Consider the following 16706-nt stretch of genomic DNA (forward strand, 5'->3'; position numbering starts at 1 on the left):
AGAGAACAACTCCTACAAAACGAAAACAGTGATTGTTAATAATAAGGGACTGTGTCTCTGTAAAATAAGTAGATGAACAACTTTTTTTCTACTCTAATCAGTAGTTAAATTTGCACATTGTACTTACATTTTTTTCTTAAGAATTTGAATGGACAATCCCATCAAAGACAAATGTCAAAAGCTTTTATTCACAGCTATTTTTGTGTGACACAGTAATTAAGCCATTGTCCAACAGTTGGCTATATGGGTAAGATTAACGAAAGCGTCCATATGGTTTCTGATAGAGATAAAGTTTGTACTGCGAGAGGGAATATTACTGTATAGGAAAACATGCCGTGTTTCAAGCAAACTCTGAAATATGTTGTCAGGGAAGATTTAGCAGTTACCAGACTTTGCAGAGACGTTCATTAACAACATTCTCCTATTAGGTTGAGAAAAAAAGCAATCCGGCTGGATTTACATTTCTACCAAAGCTGATTTCCTGTTGCAAATTTTAATTATGCTTATGTAGAAATCAGAGATGGGGACTTGAGTCTGAGACTCTTACTCGAGTCGCACAAACAGCTGACTTCAGACTTGACTTGCGACTCGACCCAAAAGACTTAACTCAGACTCGAGCTTCAAGACTCGTCAACAACCTGTTTTCATGAAATTATTCCTTTTTAAATCTAAATGTATTCACGTATTTCTATTTTCTTTTATTGGCGCACATACGTTGGCGAAACGTATGACGAGCTGAATGTCCCCTGCCCTTTGCCGTAATGTGCAACGTAACGCATGCATTATGCCTTATGTGCGCGTACTCACATATCAAAAAAATGCACTGACGATGGCGACACCAAGTCCTCCCGGAGTTGTGCCTTTTGTCATTAGTTTTGCTTTCAATAACTTTGTAAACAGTGGCAGTAAGCTAACAGCTACATGCAAGGTGGGTGGCACCAAGATGAATGATGCCGGATCAACAACGTCGAACTTCATCAGGCATCTCAAAACTCACCCAGATAGGTCAGTCACTTGCTAATGTGAAAGAGACGTTACATTTAGCATATATTGTCACCGGTAACAAGCTAACCATCGCAAAGTGTTGTGCTAATGCTAGGAACAGTCAAATTGTATCTTTATAGTTGTATCCATATGATGTGACAGACTTAGGTTAATATTTCACCAGGTTGTTGTTAAATAGTTCTCTCATGTTTGCACCATGGTTGGTGTATTAACTTTCCCTCACACTTTGAGCACTGAAAAATGTAATGTATGATGAGGTTGGGCTTTACAGCCAGTTAGTAACACAGACAAACATGTATTCTTTGGTGCAGATACCAAAATGTTGAAAAATACAGTTATGAAATTGAAACAGAATTCTTAATTTGTGTTTCTTCAGTTTACATTGCAGTAGACCCCATGACGTTATCCTACAACTGATTTTGATACTGTAGTGTATGGATGGTAGCTACAGGACATGCTTTGAATTAATAAGATTTAACAATACAGTGTTAGGTACAGATCAGATGGCCAGAGACTTGAGACTTGACTTTGACTCATGGCAAAAGACTTGAGACTTGACTTGAACTTTCCCCTCAAAGCCTTGAGACTTGACTTGAACTTTCCCCTCAAAGACTTGAGACTTGACTTGAACTTTCCCCTCAAAGCCTTGAGACTTGACTTGACTTGAAAAGTTTTTCTTTCAGAGTTTGGGTGTACATTTCAGCATACTACCGCAACAAGTGATCTTCCAGCAGAGTAGGAAACTACATTCCTCTTCAAGGCAATTCACATCAATGCCCAGCTTTTCTTTGTCCACATTTTCTTCAATGTTGCTGTTACATTGTGGTTTGCTAAACAAGACACTGGTTCCTATAGTGGACACATTTTGTTTGTCACAGCTCCAATCTGTGTAAGCAGAAAACACGCGAAAACATGTCCAAACAGTACCCATGTGCATTTGCTTACGTGCAGCCCGGACAAGCATTGTTCCAGCTTTAGTGGTATGTTAACATAACCCCGTTGGTGAAGCAAAAATCTGTTTTGTAAATAAATACCTGTAACATTGGGGACACCAACATTTAAATGATTTAGGGATTTTTATTCTAAACTGACTGTAATTGAAAATATTGGCTTGTGTGAACTGATGTAAACAATCGCTTTATAACATCAAAGACTGAAAAAGAGATGGAGCAGGGTCCCATTATTACATTACATTTAGCTGACGCTTTTATCCAAAGTGACTTACAATTGCTATATATGTCTGAGGTTGCACACCTCTGGAGCAATTATGGGATAAGGGTCTTGCTCAGGGATACATTGGTTGCTGTATCACAGTGGGAATTGAACCCAGCTCTCCCATACCAAAGGCATGTGTGATAGCCACTGCACAATCACCACCTACTATATATAGTGTAATATTAAGATGCATATTAAACTGGGCCTACAATAACGTGTAGGGCGGCCTCAAGCCTTTATACATAGTTAATAGAATACTAAGCTATTAAAATAATAATTTTTGGCACAATTTTATCAATCATGTTTAATGTTAAACACACATGTGGCACATTGAATCCTTAGGGTTAAGTGTATCTGTGTATGGTTACCTTAGTAACTACCTTACCAGTAAACCTATCATCAATCTGTTTTTTTTTTTCTTTCTAATAATATGTTGGATTCATGTTAATTCATTTTTCATTGCCCCTTGGGGACAAATACAGTTTTTTGAATTGTATTAAATGTTCAAAAGAACAATCTTTCAAAATAAATTAACAATTAACAATAATTTTGTGGCTCCCCTGCAGTACCTCTAAAGACCCCTGTAGGCCCCTAGGCCTAGACCCACTGTTCAGATTTCTATGATTTAGATCATATTAGTAATGGAGAGATACATAGACAAAATTAAATAAAACACAACAGTAGACTTAAAAATGAGAAGAAATGAAACCATTTGGACCAAATTGAGACAGCTAGCTAGACTATCTGTCCAATCTGAGTTTTCCCGCTCACTATTTTACAGCGGCTCGGTGCGGAGCTTAGCGCCGCCCATGACGATAGTGATTGCTTTAAAGAAACGCCAATAAACCAGAGCATGTTTTTCTCCCATCCCGGAAGCGAATTTACGAATCCTACTATGGCCACGCCAAGACCCACCTTTCAATAGCATTTATTGGCCAGGCGTCCAAGGTAACGTAACCCCATTTGTACAGGTCCTATCCCCTGACTAATCGGCTATCCTAACCTTAACCACTCGAGGTCAAATGCCTAACCCCAACCAATCGAGCTGCTTCGTAGGGCGGGTCTTGGCGTGGCCATGGTAGGATTCGTAAATTTGTATCCCGGAATGCTGTGTGGAGTAGCCAGACCCTCCTCCGCCCCGCAGCGTGTGGATGGTCTGGCAAAGCAAGACTAGGGTGGCAGTAAAGGTGGAGGTGGGGGATCTTAATCTGTTAAACCCAAGATGAAAGATTCTGCCCCCTAGTTGGCAAAACCCTTCAAACCCTTATCTTTGTAGCTAAAAAGCCAGAACCTTGTTACCACTGAATCCCAATAATGGGTCTTACACAATGCTCTGTGATAGGAAACTCTAGGGGAAAATTCAATTCAGGGTGTAAATACATTTTCAAAGGCAGCTCTCTCTCTCTAATGCCAAGTGATTATTTGAGAATGGTGTTCTCCTGAGCCTTTTTTATGAGGCTGAGCACACTCTGTCTGGTTAGACACGGCAGCTATCAGCTCAAACACACCCATGCTGCCACCTTTGAGATTACCCCTCTGATTCCCATCTCTCCCATCATGGAGACTTGACATTTAGTTACAAGACAGAAAATTGTCTTCAAAACACCTCAAAGGAAAACTTCAGTGTGTGACAGAGGAGGAGGAGGGGAGGGAGGGGAATCCATTTTTTTGTGGCTGACAAAGAGAGTGGAGCCAATGTAAATACGCTTGGATAATGTTGGATGTCAAATTATGTTGCTTCATCATTGAGAGGGAGATAATCTCGATTGCAGTTATTTGTGTAGCTGTTTTGTTTTCATTATTCTTCTTACGACATTTTATGATGTTTGAGCTCTTAGAACGTAACTGACATGATGATGAACAAAACATATTTATTCTTTTGAGTATACAGGGAAAGTGGCATAGGCTAACTAACACATCACTGGTTGACACTTTTGTATAACTTGTAAAACAGGGTGTAGATGTTTGTTCTGTAGATATTTATTTCTTTTTTTCGGTGTCTGTATTTAATTCTCATTTAAATAATCCCTACAAAATGTGGTGAATGTCATTTCTTCTCGCTAAAAGCTTAAATGAGACCTTTAAAGTGGTGTTTTTGGTGCCAAGAACGCTGATGGAACGATCAAGCCCAAAGTAACCATGGGCCTTGGTGACCGAGTTTCTGGAACATTTGCCATTCATAGACTCAACAGGAGATTTTTTGGCCTGAAAGGAACTTGATTGTCAAACTTGTTGAATCCACACACCCACCCTCCGTCTCCTCTTGAGTCATCAGTGAGGGAATTTGGCGACCCTAATCCATGTTGTGTGCAGTTATTTCAACCCTGAGCCAGCACTCTGAAGAAAGAAAGTGGGTGTGCGGTGGCGCTGGTGGTGAGTGGGGTAAGTTGTCATTGTTGCCTGACTTCAAAGCCGCCAGCTCACCATGCTGTTCTCTGAAATCCCCCAAAACCTGACAACATTAGAATACCATCAAACCCTCTCTGGCTGCCTTTGAAATGCCACTGACACTGTTTGGCGCTGCAATTTGCAGACTCTAAAGAGTGCACCCATGTTATTGAAATAAATCTCAGGCTTGTAATGGGAATGGAAATGAACACATCTTTCATGCTTTGGCTTAGAAGTGAGAGTTGAGTATTAAGATGGAACCTTGTTTCCCTGGAGAGTAGGTTGTTGACTTTGTAGCTCTCTCTCAGTGTCCATTGTACCCTTGCCTTTCCTGTCATTTTCTTTTTCATTCCAATATCCCTTTTTTCTTTCTCCACTCCTCTGTTCTTCATTCTGGTATTCTGTTCTTACCCTAATCCAGATGGCGAAACAATTCTGTCCAGAAGGAAGATTTTAAAATCTGCAGTGAGAGAGATAAAAGAAGCCAGACTAAACAGTCACAAAGGTGAATCGTACTAAATGAGTGCTTTGATAGACTTCTGTCTATTGACTTGGACATTTCCAGTTTGGCTTGGTGATTGGCGTGATGGAGGATAATCATGATAGACTTGTATGGATTGATGACATATAGCGCCCTATTTTAACGGTCTAAGCGCACAGCGTAACTTCCGACTTTCAGGCTTTTTGTAGCTAAATATATCATTTGTTACATCTTAATATAAATGTGGATAACGTTAGTGATAGTGAGATGTTTGCTACAGTTACATTTCTAGTGATGAATCGGCGAAAACATGTTTATTTTTCTCAGATTCAAGGATTTGTCCTAGGCGCTCCCCAGGGGCGATTCTAGGATCAGAGCTTTAGGGGGGGCTCAGGCCCTAATGAGAATGTGACACGGATACAGTGCCTTGCAAAAGTGTTAACCCCCCCAAAATCAGTAATTTCACTGGATAACAGTGAATATACAGGTATGTATATATTATTATAACAGAGGATAAATGCAAAATATTGAACATATGAAAAAACTACGAAAGTCCCTTTATGGACTACCAGAATCGAATGAAATGATAATGAGGTGTAAACAATAAATAAATAAAAAATAAAACTTTCCTTGACTTGGTTATAGGTGCATAGCGTTGGCGACAGCGACACAGGATGTTCAACCTGTTTCTTTGGACCAGTAATTGATTGTCCTCTGTCACTAACAGACAAGTTCACAAACTCTCACTTGAAGCACTAAAATAGTTACTTTCTGTTATAAAAAAATATTAATTAGTTTTTAATTATTATAATTTTTAGGGGGCTGAGATGCTTGAGGGCTTGAGCCACTGGCGCTCCCTCTCTTCAGTCACTCTCTAGCTTGCTTGACCGTATGTGCTTACGGGCATACGTTGAGCAACAGCTTAACAGTTTGTAACCGAAATTAAATAGATTATGGATAATTTTATTGTAGCTGACTTTACAAGATGACTTCTCTATTGGCTGTTGAAACAGGTGACGTCCCTTTCGTTCTAAAACCAGCCTCTGGAGACTTGACCAGCGGAGTCACAGCCACACCATCAGCTGGTTTGAGTCGAGCTGAGACGGGCCGGTTCAGACCGCTGCAACTTTTCTCTGCGACGTTCTAAAACGGTTTTGTCTCGTCACCAATCTTTGCTCTGAACTGGGCTTTACAGTACATTGTTTCAAATTCCAGCTACACTGCGTCTGCTTTGATTGAGAAACATGAACAATACGTGACAGCACTCTCAGTGCAACAATATGTGCTAGTTAAAGCAGTGTTTTGCCATTGCCTGTCCCCTGCTGTGTGCAAATGTGTATGTATTAGGACTGCCACTTATTAAAGCTTAATTACAGAGAGGTTGTGCTTCTTAGTCAACATATCATTCCTGAAATGAAGAGATGTGATACTGTTTCAAATAACCTAATAAAGTGTCTTCCACATGTGCAGTCGCTGACTATATTAGTGGCACTTGTTTTGTTTGCACATTAAAAAACAGTTATATAGCCTTAGAGTACCGTATACACGACAATACAGCTCTGATACTGACAATAAACAGTGAGACTCCTGTCGATGAGATCAAACGCTGGATTACGTGCTTGGATCTTTTCTAATTAATCCCTTGTGTGTTAATACATAATATGTAAATACTGCATTGGAATGGCGGACTCCTCCACTAACAATACGACTACTATACAGAGGTAGTTAAATAGTTATTGTTGGTGGCCTGGTTAGCACACTTAGTAGAGCGTGCGCACACATGTAGAGTAGAACAAATTGATATATTTCTGAGACCTGTTGTTGATTGATTATTGATATTAAAGTCAAAGTGAATCATATGATTACTGATTGTGCTAATACTGTGCAACTATATTGAAATGGCAATAATTACAATACATTGTACTATATTTGCAAGGATTCAACAGCTCGACATCAAGGCTGTTACATGTTGGTTTTGACTTTTAATGAGCTGGTTCAGCAGAGACCGTGCTCAGCCTTTGCACTGAAGATGGGAGCTGTGCTTTAATGTCAAAGAGGCACCACTGATCCACAAGCTGCTCTGATAAACCTGACCAATATGGGCTCTGAACCCATATCTGAACCCATTCTTTCCTCAGAAAGATAATAATAATAATAATAATAATAATAATAATAATAATAATAATAATAATACATTTTATTTACAGTATATAGCGTTTTACATGGTACTCAAAGACACTTTACGGTAAAACCAGCACATATAGCACATTGAAAACAGATGAGCAATAAAACCGACTTAAAACAAGCATATTAAAAGCAATTAAAAACAATAAAACAAGTAACTATCAGGTGAGAAATTTAAGAATATTGTAAGTGGAAAGCTAATTTGAAGAAGTGTGTTTTGATTAGTGTTTTGAATGTGTCCAGGTCAGTACAGTCACGGATGTGAATGGGTAGGGAGTTCCAGAGATGGCCTCCCAATGTGAACAGAACACAAGGATGAGACACATACCCACTTTTGTAAAGGGTTTCCTTCTGCTGGCTATGATCTACCACAGAGCTTTCTGTGTTATTTTAAGCTGAAAGCATGACATCCATAAATAATGAGTCATGTAGCAGCCCTGTCCTTGTCTCAGTGGAATGCAGAAACATAATCGTTTTCCCTCGTTCTCACGATAAACTAACTAGACTTTGTAACAGACAACATGATACAGAAACATGTGGCTGCATTAATAATGATACCATGCCATATGGAATACCCTGTCATGTTTACATGATCTCAAAAAATAAATGGAGACTTATAAGCAGTGGTGGAAGAAGTAAAAGTAAAAGTACTAATACCACATTGTAAAAATTAGGGCTGTGTATTGGGAAGAATCTGGCGATACGATACGTATCACGATACATGGGTCACAATTCAATATATTGCAATATATTCCGATACTGTGCGTAAGGCGATATATTGGGATTTTTTTTAAGTATAATTTTAGAAAAAACTAATATTAAAAAAAGACATGATGTGCATAAAAGTCAAATTATTTAGGTAAGTTTACTTTAGGTAAACAATTCAGTACACAGAAAATCAAACTGCCAGTTTGGGATTGTGGTTTACAGGTTCTTAGTGAGCTAATTTGTATATGCTAAAGTTCAGCCATAAGTTCATTGTTAGCTTCTAGCAAAAAGTCAGGCACTGCTAGGCACTGCTAGGCACTGCTAGGCACTGCTAGGCACTGTTAGGCACTGCTAGGCACTGCTAGGCACTGTTAGGCACTGTTAGGCACTGCTAGGCACTGTTAGGCACTGTTAGGCACTGCTAGGCACTGTTAGGCACTGTTAGGCACTGTTAGGCGAGGACACTAGTGGTGCGTCTCAGCATAGCCATCTAGCGGTAGGGGGTTTAAACACAACATAAACGTGAATCACTGTCTTACATGAATATTTTCTATATTGTGTTTTCGAAAATCGATACAGTATTGCAAAATAAAAAATTACTTTTTTTAAAAAAATACTCAAGTGTATCGATTTTTTCTTACACCCCTAGTGAAAATACTTTGTTACAGGTAAAAGTCCTGCATTGAAAATGTTACTTAAGTAAAAGTATGTAAGTAGCATCAGGAAAATGTACTTCAAGTATTAAGAGTAAAAGTACTCAACGATTCAAACAGTTGTGTGTTTAATGGTCTGATCATTTCAGGTGGACTTATAGGCCTATATAGCCTGGGTAAACCCTGACGAACTTCCGGCAAATTTGAGATTTGCTCTGCAAGTCAGTCTGGCGAAGAGCCCATTCAAACCCATTTCCAATGTCCCCAAAATCGAGGCACCAATCACAACCGCTGAGGCGGGCTTTATGCGATGACGATAGCGCAGCGACGGCGAGCAGCTTTTTGTTTACATTCAACATGACGGCTACCGAGGTGCAGCGTCACCCGGTCAATGAACCTTTCCCAGACCCACTCTCAGTTACAACTGAGAAGGGTCTGGTGTCAACCAGGCTAAGGCCTATATATTGTTGGGTAGTTTAATTTATAATAAAACATGGTAGTTTATAAAATGTGTTTTGTGTGCAAAAAAAATCTGTAAAGTAACTAAAGCTGTCAGATGAATGTAGTGGAGTAAAACGTACTATATTTCTCCCTGAAATGTAGTGGAGTAGAAGTCGAAAGTGGTATAAAAAGAAAAGACTCAAGTAAAGTACAAGTACCAGAAATGTGTACAGTACTTGAGTAAATGTGCTTAGTTACTTTCCACAACTGTATATACAGGTGCTGGTCATATAAATAGAATATCATGAAAAAGTTGATTTATTTCAGTAATTCCATTCAAAAAGTGAAACTTGTATAATGTATACATTCATTCCACATAGACTGATATATTTCAAGGGTTTATTTCTTTTAATTTTGATGATTATAACTGACAACTAATGAAAACCCCAAATTCAGTATCTCAGAAATTTAGAATATTGTGACAAAGTTCAATATTGAAGACACCTGGTGCCACACTTTAATCAGCTAATTAACTCAAAACACCTGCAAAGGCCTTTAAATGGTCTCTCAGTCTAGTTCTGTAGGCTACACTATCATGGGGAAGACTGCTGACTTGACAGCTGTCCAAAAGACGACCATTGACACCTTGCACAAGGAGGGCAAGACACAAAAGGTCATTGCTGAAGAGGCTGGCTGTTCACAGAGCTCTGTGTCCAAGCACATTAATAGAGAGGCGAAGGGAAGGAAAAGATGTGGTAGAAAAAAGTGTACAATCAATAGGGATAACCGCACCCTGGAGAGGATTGTGAAACAAAACCCATTCAAAAATGTGGGGGGGATTCACAAAGAGTGGACTGCAGCTGGAGTCACTGCTTCAAGAACCACCACGCACAGACGTAAGCAAGACATGGGTTTCAGCTGTCGCATTCCTTGTGTCAAGCCACTCTCGAACAAGACACAGCGTCAGAAGCGTCTCGCCTGGGCTCAAGACAAAAAGGACTGGACTGCTGCTGAGTGGTCCAAAGTTATGTTCTCTGATGAAAGTACATTTTGCATTTTCTTTGGAAATCAAGGTCCCAGAGTCTGGAGGAAGAGAGGAGAGGCACAGAATCCACGTTGCTTGAAGTCCAGTGTAAAGTTTCCACAGTCAGTGATGGTTTGGGGTGCCATATCATCTGCTGGTGTTGGTCCACTGTGTTTTCTGAGGTCCAAGGTCAACGCAGCCGTCTACCAGGAAGTTTTAGAGCACTTCATGCTTCCTGCTGCTGACCATCTTTATGGAGATGCAGATTTAATTTACTAACAGGATTTGGCACCTGCACAAAGTGCCAAAGCTACCAGTACCTGGTTTAAGAACCATGGTATCCCTGTTCTTAATTGGCCAGCAAACTCGCCTGACCTTAACCCTATAGAAAATCTATGGGGTATTGTGAAGAGGAAGATGCGATACGCCAGACCCAACAATGCAGAAGAGCTGAAGGCCACTATCAGAGCAACCTGGGCTCTCCTAACACCTGAGCAGTGCCACAGACTGATGGACTCCATGCCACGCAGCATTGCTGCAGTAATTCAGGCAAAAGGAGCCCCAACTAAGTATTGAGTGCTGTACCTGCTCATACTTTTCATGTTCATACTTTTCAGTTGGCCAACATTTCTAAAAATCCTTTTTTTGTATTGGTCTTAAGTAATATTCAAATTTTCAGAGCTACTGAATTTGGGATTTTCATTAGTTATAATCATCACAATTAAAAGAAATGAACATTTGAAATATATCACTCTGTGTGTGATGAATGAATATAATATACAAATTTCACTTTTTGAATGGAATTACTGACATAAATCAACTTTTTCATGATATTCTAATTATATGACCAGCACCTGTAGGCCACCATATGTCTGAGGCAGACACTTGTATGAAGCTTGACATTTCCCTGCACTTTCAGACCTACGCTGAGAGTTGTACCGTACCATGTGATTCACGTTGCACCTACTTTATAAACACATCAACGCACAAAGACTTCCTCTGGTACCCCTCCACCCACAATCCGCAACAGCAGGAAGCTTCACGCTAGGCCGAGGTAAAGAGGAGGTGAAGGATGAGGGAGGGGGAGGATTGTTGGGGCTGAGGCTAAGGGAGGACATGGGGATCATGTCGCGACACCGAGGGGAGTGTGTGAGAGAGATAAAAAGAGGATGAACATGATCAGAAGGGATAAAGCCTGGTAGAGCCCTTGGCGGCATCTCCCTCAGTCAGCCTAGACAAGCTCACACGTGCACGCGTCACACGCACGTAACTCAAAGGTGACACTTTTCCTCCTGTACCTTAAATCCTTTCTCCTCATCCAGTCTTGCATCTGGGAGCCACTGCATTGTCTGGAGTAAATGCAACAGCCCTGCAAAAAGCAAGTAAGACACACTAATAAGTCTACAGTGCGTAGCATGCAATGAATGGGTCATACATATTGCAGCAGGCTGGTGAAAATACAGATCACTGACTTTCATTGTGACCTAGCTTACGGAGCCTTTGAGAACATTCTCCACTTTCCTCTGGGTATTTGTTTATCTTCAGGGCATCTGTTTATATCTGAGAATTACTTGTTCTTGGAGATCGCTTTTTCAAACCCTGAAGTGTTCTTCTTTACAGTGCAGTGACTGTGTTTCATATAGCTAACATTTCTGTTATACACGTGTATATATATATATATATATATATTATTTTTTATTTTTTTGGAGTGCAGGCATAAAATCCACCCTTTCTGTGTGTTTCTTCCAGTCGAGTTTGATGACTGTGCAGGGAACGAGGACGTGAAGTTTGAGGTGTCGGACCCCAGCTTCCACGTGGACGGAGATCTGAATCTGGTTCTTCAGCGGGATGTCCCGTCCAGCCAGCCTGTCCTGTTCATCCACGGGCTCAGTGCACATGCAGATGACATGGCACAGGTGGAAATCACTAGACTGCCGGTTCAGATGCCACACACTCTCAGGGTTAGTAGAAATTTGCGGGCTGTGTGTGTGTGTGTGTGTGTGTGTGTGCGTGTGTTCTTTGAAAAAAAAGTCTGTTTTCCCTAATTTACACCTTATCAAAAAATGTAAAAGGTTGCGCTTCATTAAAGATTGAAAAGGTTACTGCAATGTAGTATAATCAGACATAATGTAGCAGTGATTAAATAACAATGGCCCTGGGCGAATAGGAGGATTTACGAGCTGCCTTTTAGTTTAGTATTTTTTGGGGAATACACTTATTCACTTTCTTGCCAAGAGCACTCTCATGCCTGTATTGGAAACAGCTAGCCTGACTCTGTCCAAAGGTTACAAAATCTGCCTACCACCACCTCTAAAACTCACTAATTAACACTTATTCTCTCGTTTGTTTGATCTAAACAAAAATTAAGCATTAACATAACACATTGCCAGTGGTGGAAGAAGTAAAAGTACTAATATCACGCTCTTAAAATACTCTGTTACAAGTAAAAGGCATTGAAAATGTTACTTAAGTAAAATTGTAAATATCATCAGGAAAATGTACACGTATCAAAAGTGAAAGTACTCAATGCAGAAAAATCCTCACGTTTTAGAAACTGGAAATTGTTCTGTTTCATTGACTAATCATTTCAGCTGTACTTGTAGTTATATACATTGTTGGGTTTTGTGTGAAGAAATCTCAATTTGTAAAGTAACTAGTAACTAAAGCTGTCAGATTAATGTAGTGGAGTAAAAAGTACAATATTTTATCTCTGAAATGTAGCGGAGTAGAAGTAGAAAGTGGCATGAAAAGAAAATACTCAAGTGAAGTACAGTTACCTCGAATATGTGCTTACTTGTAAGTACAGTACTTGAGTAAATATACTTAGTTACATTCCACCATTGCACATTGCAGTGTTGTGAGCGATTATGTGCTGGACTATTTCTTGGCCATGGGGCAGTAGCTTCCTGTAGTCTCCACTGGTTTCCTGTCAAACTCACGGTGACAACCAACTCAGGGAAATTACTGCGGGGACTGCCCATTTCTCTGACGCTCCATTGTTCCGACCTCTCAAAAATTACTTTTGGTCCTAAAGCCCACTAGTCTGACGTCCCTTTGGTGGCGAAATTACGAATCCCACTATGACCACGCCAAGACCCGCCCTACGAAGCAGCTCGATTGGTTGGGGTTAGGCATTTGACCTCGAGTGGTTAAGGTTAGGATAGCTGATTGGTCAGGGGATAGGACCTGTACAAATGGGGTTACCTTAACTTGTGTAAGCATGGACGCCTGGCCAATAAATGCTATTGAAGGGCGGGACTTGGCGTGGCCATAGTGGGATTCATTGGACTAGTGGGCTGTAGGACCAAAGGATGATGGAGCATCGGAGAAATGACATGGCACCATTAATGTGCCGAGCCAAGGCAGGCACTCCGGCCTGTAGTGTCACTTTTATACATTGGTTCCTGTACGGATTAAACTAAATTGATAATTAGTGACCGTTAGAAGTGCTGGTAGGAGGATTTTACTACCCTTGGACAGAGCTAGACCAGCTTTTTCTCGTGTTTACAGACTTTGCGCTGAGCTTACTTGCTGCTGGTGGTGGGTGTAGAAAAGACTTCAGCAGTGCCCTCGTTAAGGAGCCAATTATGATCACCATAGCAACCTCAGCCCAGGCAGGCAGCAGAAATCCCCTGTGCCACAGCGACACTCTCCCCAGATGGTTGCTGTGACAGGACTTAGAGTAAATATCACCTATTGTGTACATAGATGACAAAAAGCAAGTGGACTATTTAGACTGTTAAACTTATGTTACGTTATGTGGTTATGTCGGTGTTCAAGAAATAGGTTGTGTTAGCCCTTATTGCCTGTATCAGTTACCTATTGGTTAATTTTGCTAATATGAGCTATGGCTAAAGCCTTGTTAAGTGATAATAAATAAGCTGTTTGTAAGGTGCTAGTTCACATGGTACCAGTGGTGGAAGAAGTATTCAGATTTTTTACTTAAGTAAAGGCACTAATACCACACTGTAAAAGTCCTGCATTGATAATGGTTCTTAAAGGTGCTCTAAGCGATGTTGGGTGACGTCACTTCTTGTCGACGTTCGAAATATTGTCAAACAAAATGGAGGCTAGCTCGCCCCTCCCTCCTCCTCATCCAGTCCCCTCCCCCTCCCTTCCGCGCACTAACCCCCAAATCCTTCTTGTCGGTTATTGGCTGGAACACTGTTGAGACCTGCTGTCAGAGACCGCGTTTTTTTACAGTGTGTTCAGGGGACAGGCAGCTAGCAGATAGTGAGGAAATGCTGTAGCCTAAAAAATGCGTGACATCGCTTAGAGCACCTTTAAGTAAAAGTGTGTAAGTATCATCAGGGAAATGTACTTAAAGTATTACAAGTTAATGTACTCAATACAGAAATATCCTCACATTTTATAAACTTGGAAACGATCAAAACCGTTCCTCAAGATTGTTCAGTACTTATGTAAATGTACTTAGTTACATTCCACCAGTGCATGTATACACGCAGCATTTTTGTAGATTTATTTAGCTTCAGTGCAATTTCACCCACTGTTAATTATTGGGAGCAAATTCCTTAACCTATTGTGCTAATTCAGTTATTATTTGTGCTGTATTTCTTGTTTATCACATCAGTAATGAAGATTACACTCCAGTTGTTGAAAAACACACCCCCGCCTTCACACTCCTGCATTCTGGCAGACTGATGAATACGATTTAAGAACTGTAAGCTATTTATGCCCATGTACCATCAGTCCTTAAGCCCTCTGCAAAGTTTTATAAGCCCATGGCCAGTCTCTGTGTCCTGAGCCAGCCCATATTAGTGAAAAAACACCCAAGCTAGTAAAATCCTCCAGTACAGTATAGCTTTGAATGTCCTGCACAGACATGAGAGTGGGCTCAATCTTTGCAAGAAAAGCAAACAAGTTTATTTCCCAAAATGTTAAACTGTTCTTTTACGTGAGGAGACAGGATGGTTAATTTAACGTGGAAAGCTTGTGTGGAAACACAGGCACTGGGTGTACTGCACAAAGCATTCAAACGTTAGTTATCATTACTGCAAATTAAAAACATTTCAGAGGCATTTGTTGTCAGTCATATTCATGCACATGTTAATGCATAAATGTGAGGCACGCTCATGTGACCTTAGTCTTGCTTTACGTGACGCTAGTTAACACTTCAGATGACAGCAGGTAACGTTAGCTAGCAGCTGGTTTAAACACGGTTAAAAGGCTGACAGCTAAACGGTGTAAAGTGTGACTGTATTTCACTGTAGAGGATTCCAACAGCGGGATGTTAAGCAGTCTGCAGCTGCTGTTGTCGGAAAAACAACACAGACGGTGCGTTCACTTGAAACTAGTAAGCCACGTGGTGCATTCAAAGTTATTGTAAAATACCGTATTCCATATTACCTTTTTTTTAAGTATCGGTTCAGGCCCCGTTTAGGCACCGGCACCGTTTTAAAAGTATCGTTTTAGCACTGGTATTGGAAAAAACCCAAACGATACCCAACCCTAATCATCATGGGCGGCGCTAAGCACCGGACAGCGCCACGGTGCCGCTGCAAAATAGCCTTGCTGTCTGGATTTAACCTAAAGAGATCTGAGGAGCAGTTAACCATAGTCCTCAGTCCTCAGTCCTCAGTTTAAAATTCCAACACAAAGAAAGCGGAAGGTGACGGACATCTGGCCGAAAAGAGTGAAATCCACCAGAATTTCCGGTGGCAACGGAGCAATCCCGGAAGTCGAACGTCGTGGATATAGACTAATGCGACATTAATTATCATCAGTGAACATTACTGCACCACCTCAATGATGCCATATTAGGCGGTTGGAAAACACCCACATCCATAATCTTTAAAACCAAATGGACATTTGAAGAAAGTGAAAAAATATCTCAAGTGATGCAAGTTTCAAGGTGATACTCTGTGTCACTCAAAGAGAAATAACAAGCGGAGGCATTACAGCCTCAGTAAAAGATGACAGAGTAGTGGGAGAATGCACAGAAGGTGATTGATGTTGCATCCAGCAAGAGAACCATATACGAAGTTAAAAAAAAAGGGGATTTGATATACTAAAGAGGTACATGTGAAAGCCGCTGGAGGAGGCCAGGAGAACAGCTGCTGCTACGCTTTGCCAAACTACGCGCACATCATTGCCATCATCAGAGATGTGTCAGTTTGTAGCGCTGCCGCAGATGGCAACAACAACTGAGCCCAGCACTAAATCTGTCCACAGGCCAATGGAGTTAATGTTTGATGATAGACTGTCTAGATCATTGATCCAGATTACTCACACTTAAAAATGTGTAGTCCTTGAAAAGGCTCTAAACACTTTGGAATGTGCCAGCGAAAGTGAAAGACTCGTAACGTGGTCCACTGTGGGTTTCACATATGCTTTACACATGCTGTGAGTCAATGCTTGAATAAATCAGAACCACTTAAACTTTGATGAATAACCAAATGTGGAGGCATTTCTTGTGTTTTTAGTCATTATTTATGCATGCAGTCACATGGAAGAGAGGAGGAAAGGAAAACCCTTTTCTACAGTGCAACATAAACATTTTGGCGCATGAAGAATTACACTGGCCGGCTCCTATTATATGGGGATTTGACCGGTACGCCTGCACCCCACCACTGAGCTTTGTTTCTCT

At 40.7% G+C, this 16706-nt stretch overlaps 1 protein-coding gene across 1 annotated transcript in view; it reads left to right on the top strand.

The window, feature by feature from the left end:
- Positions 1-16706, top strand: part of cdh13 (cadherin 13, H-cadherin (heart)) — a 434001-nt gene that overhangs the window by 137995 nt on the left and 279300 nt on the right. Inside the window, exon 3 of the mRNA XM_078257870.1 lies at positions 11849-12060. Coding sequence (XP_078113996.1) covers positions 11849-12060 — 212 coding nt within the window. The remainder of the gene's footprint in view (positions 1-11848; positions 12061-16706) is intronic.

This window comes from Sander vitreus, chromosome 8 (assembly GCF_031162955.1).
Source record: "Sander vitreus isolate 19-12246 chromosome 8, sanVit1, whole genome shotgun sequence".
NCBI classification, from domain to species: domain Eukaryota; kingdom Metazoa; phylum Chordata; class Actinopteri; order Perciformes; family Percidae; genus Sander; species Sander vitreus.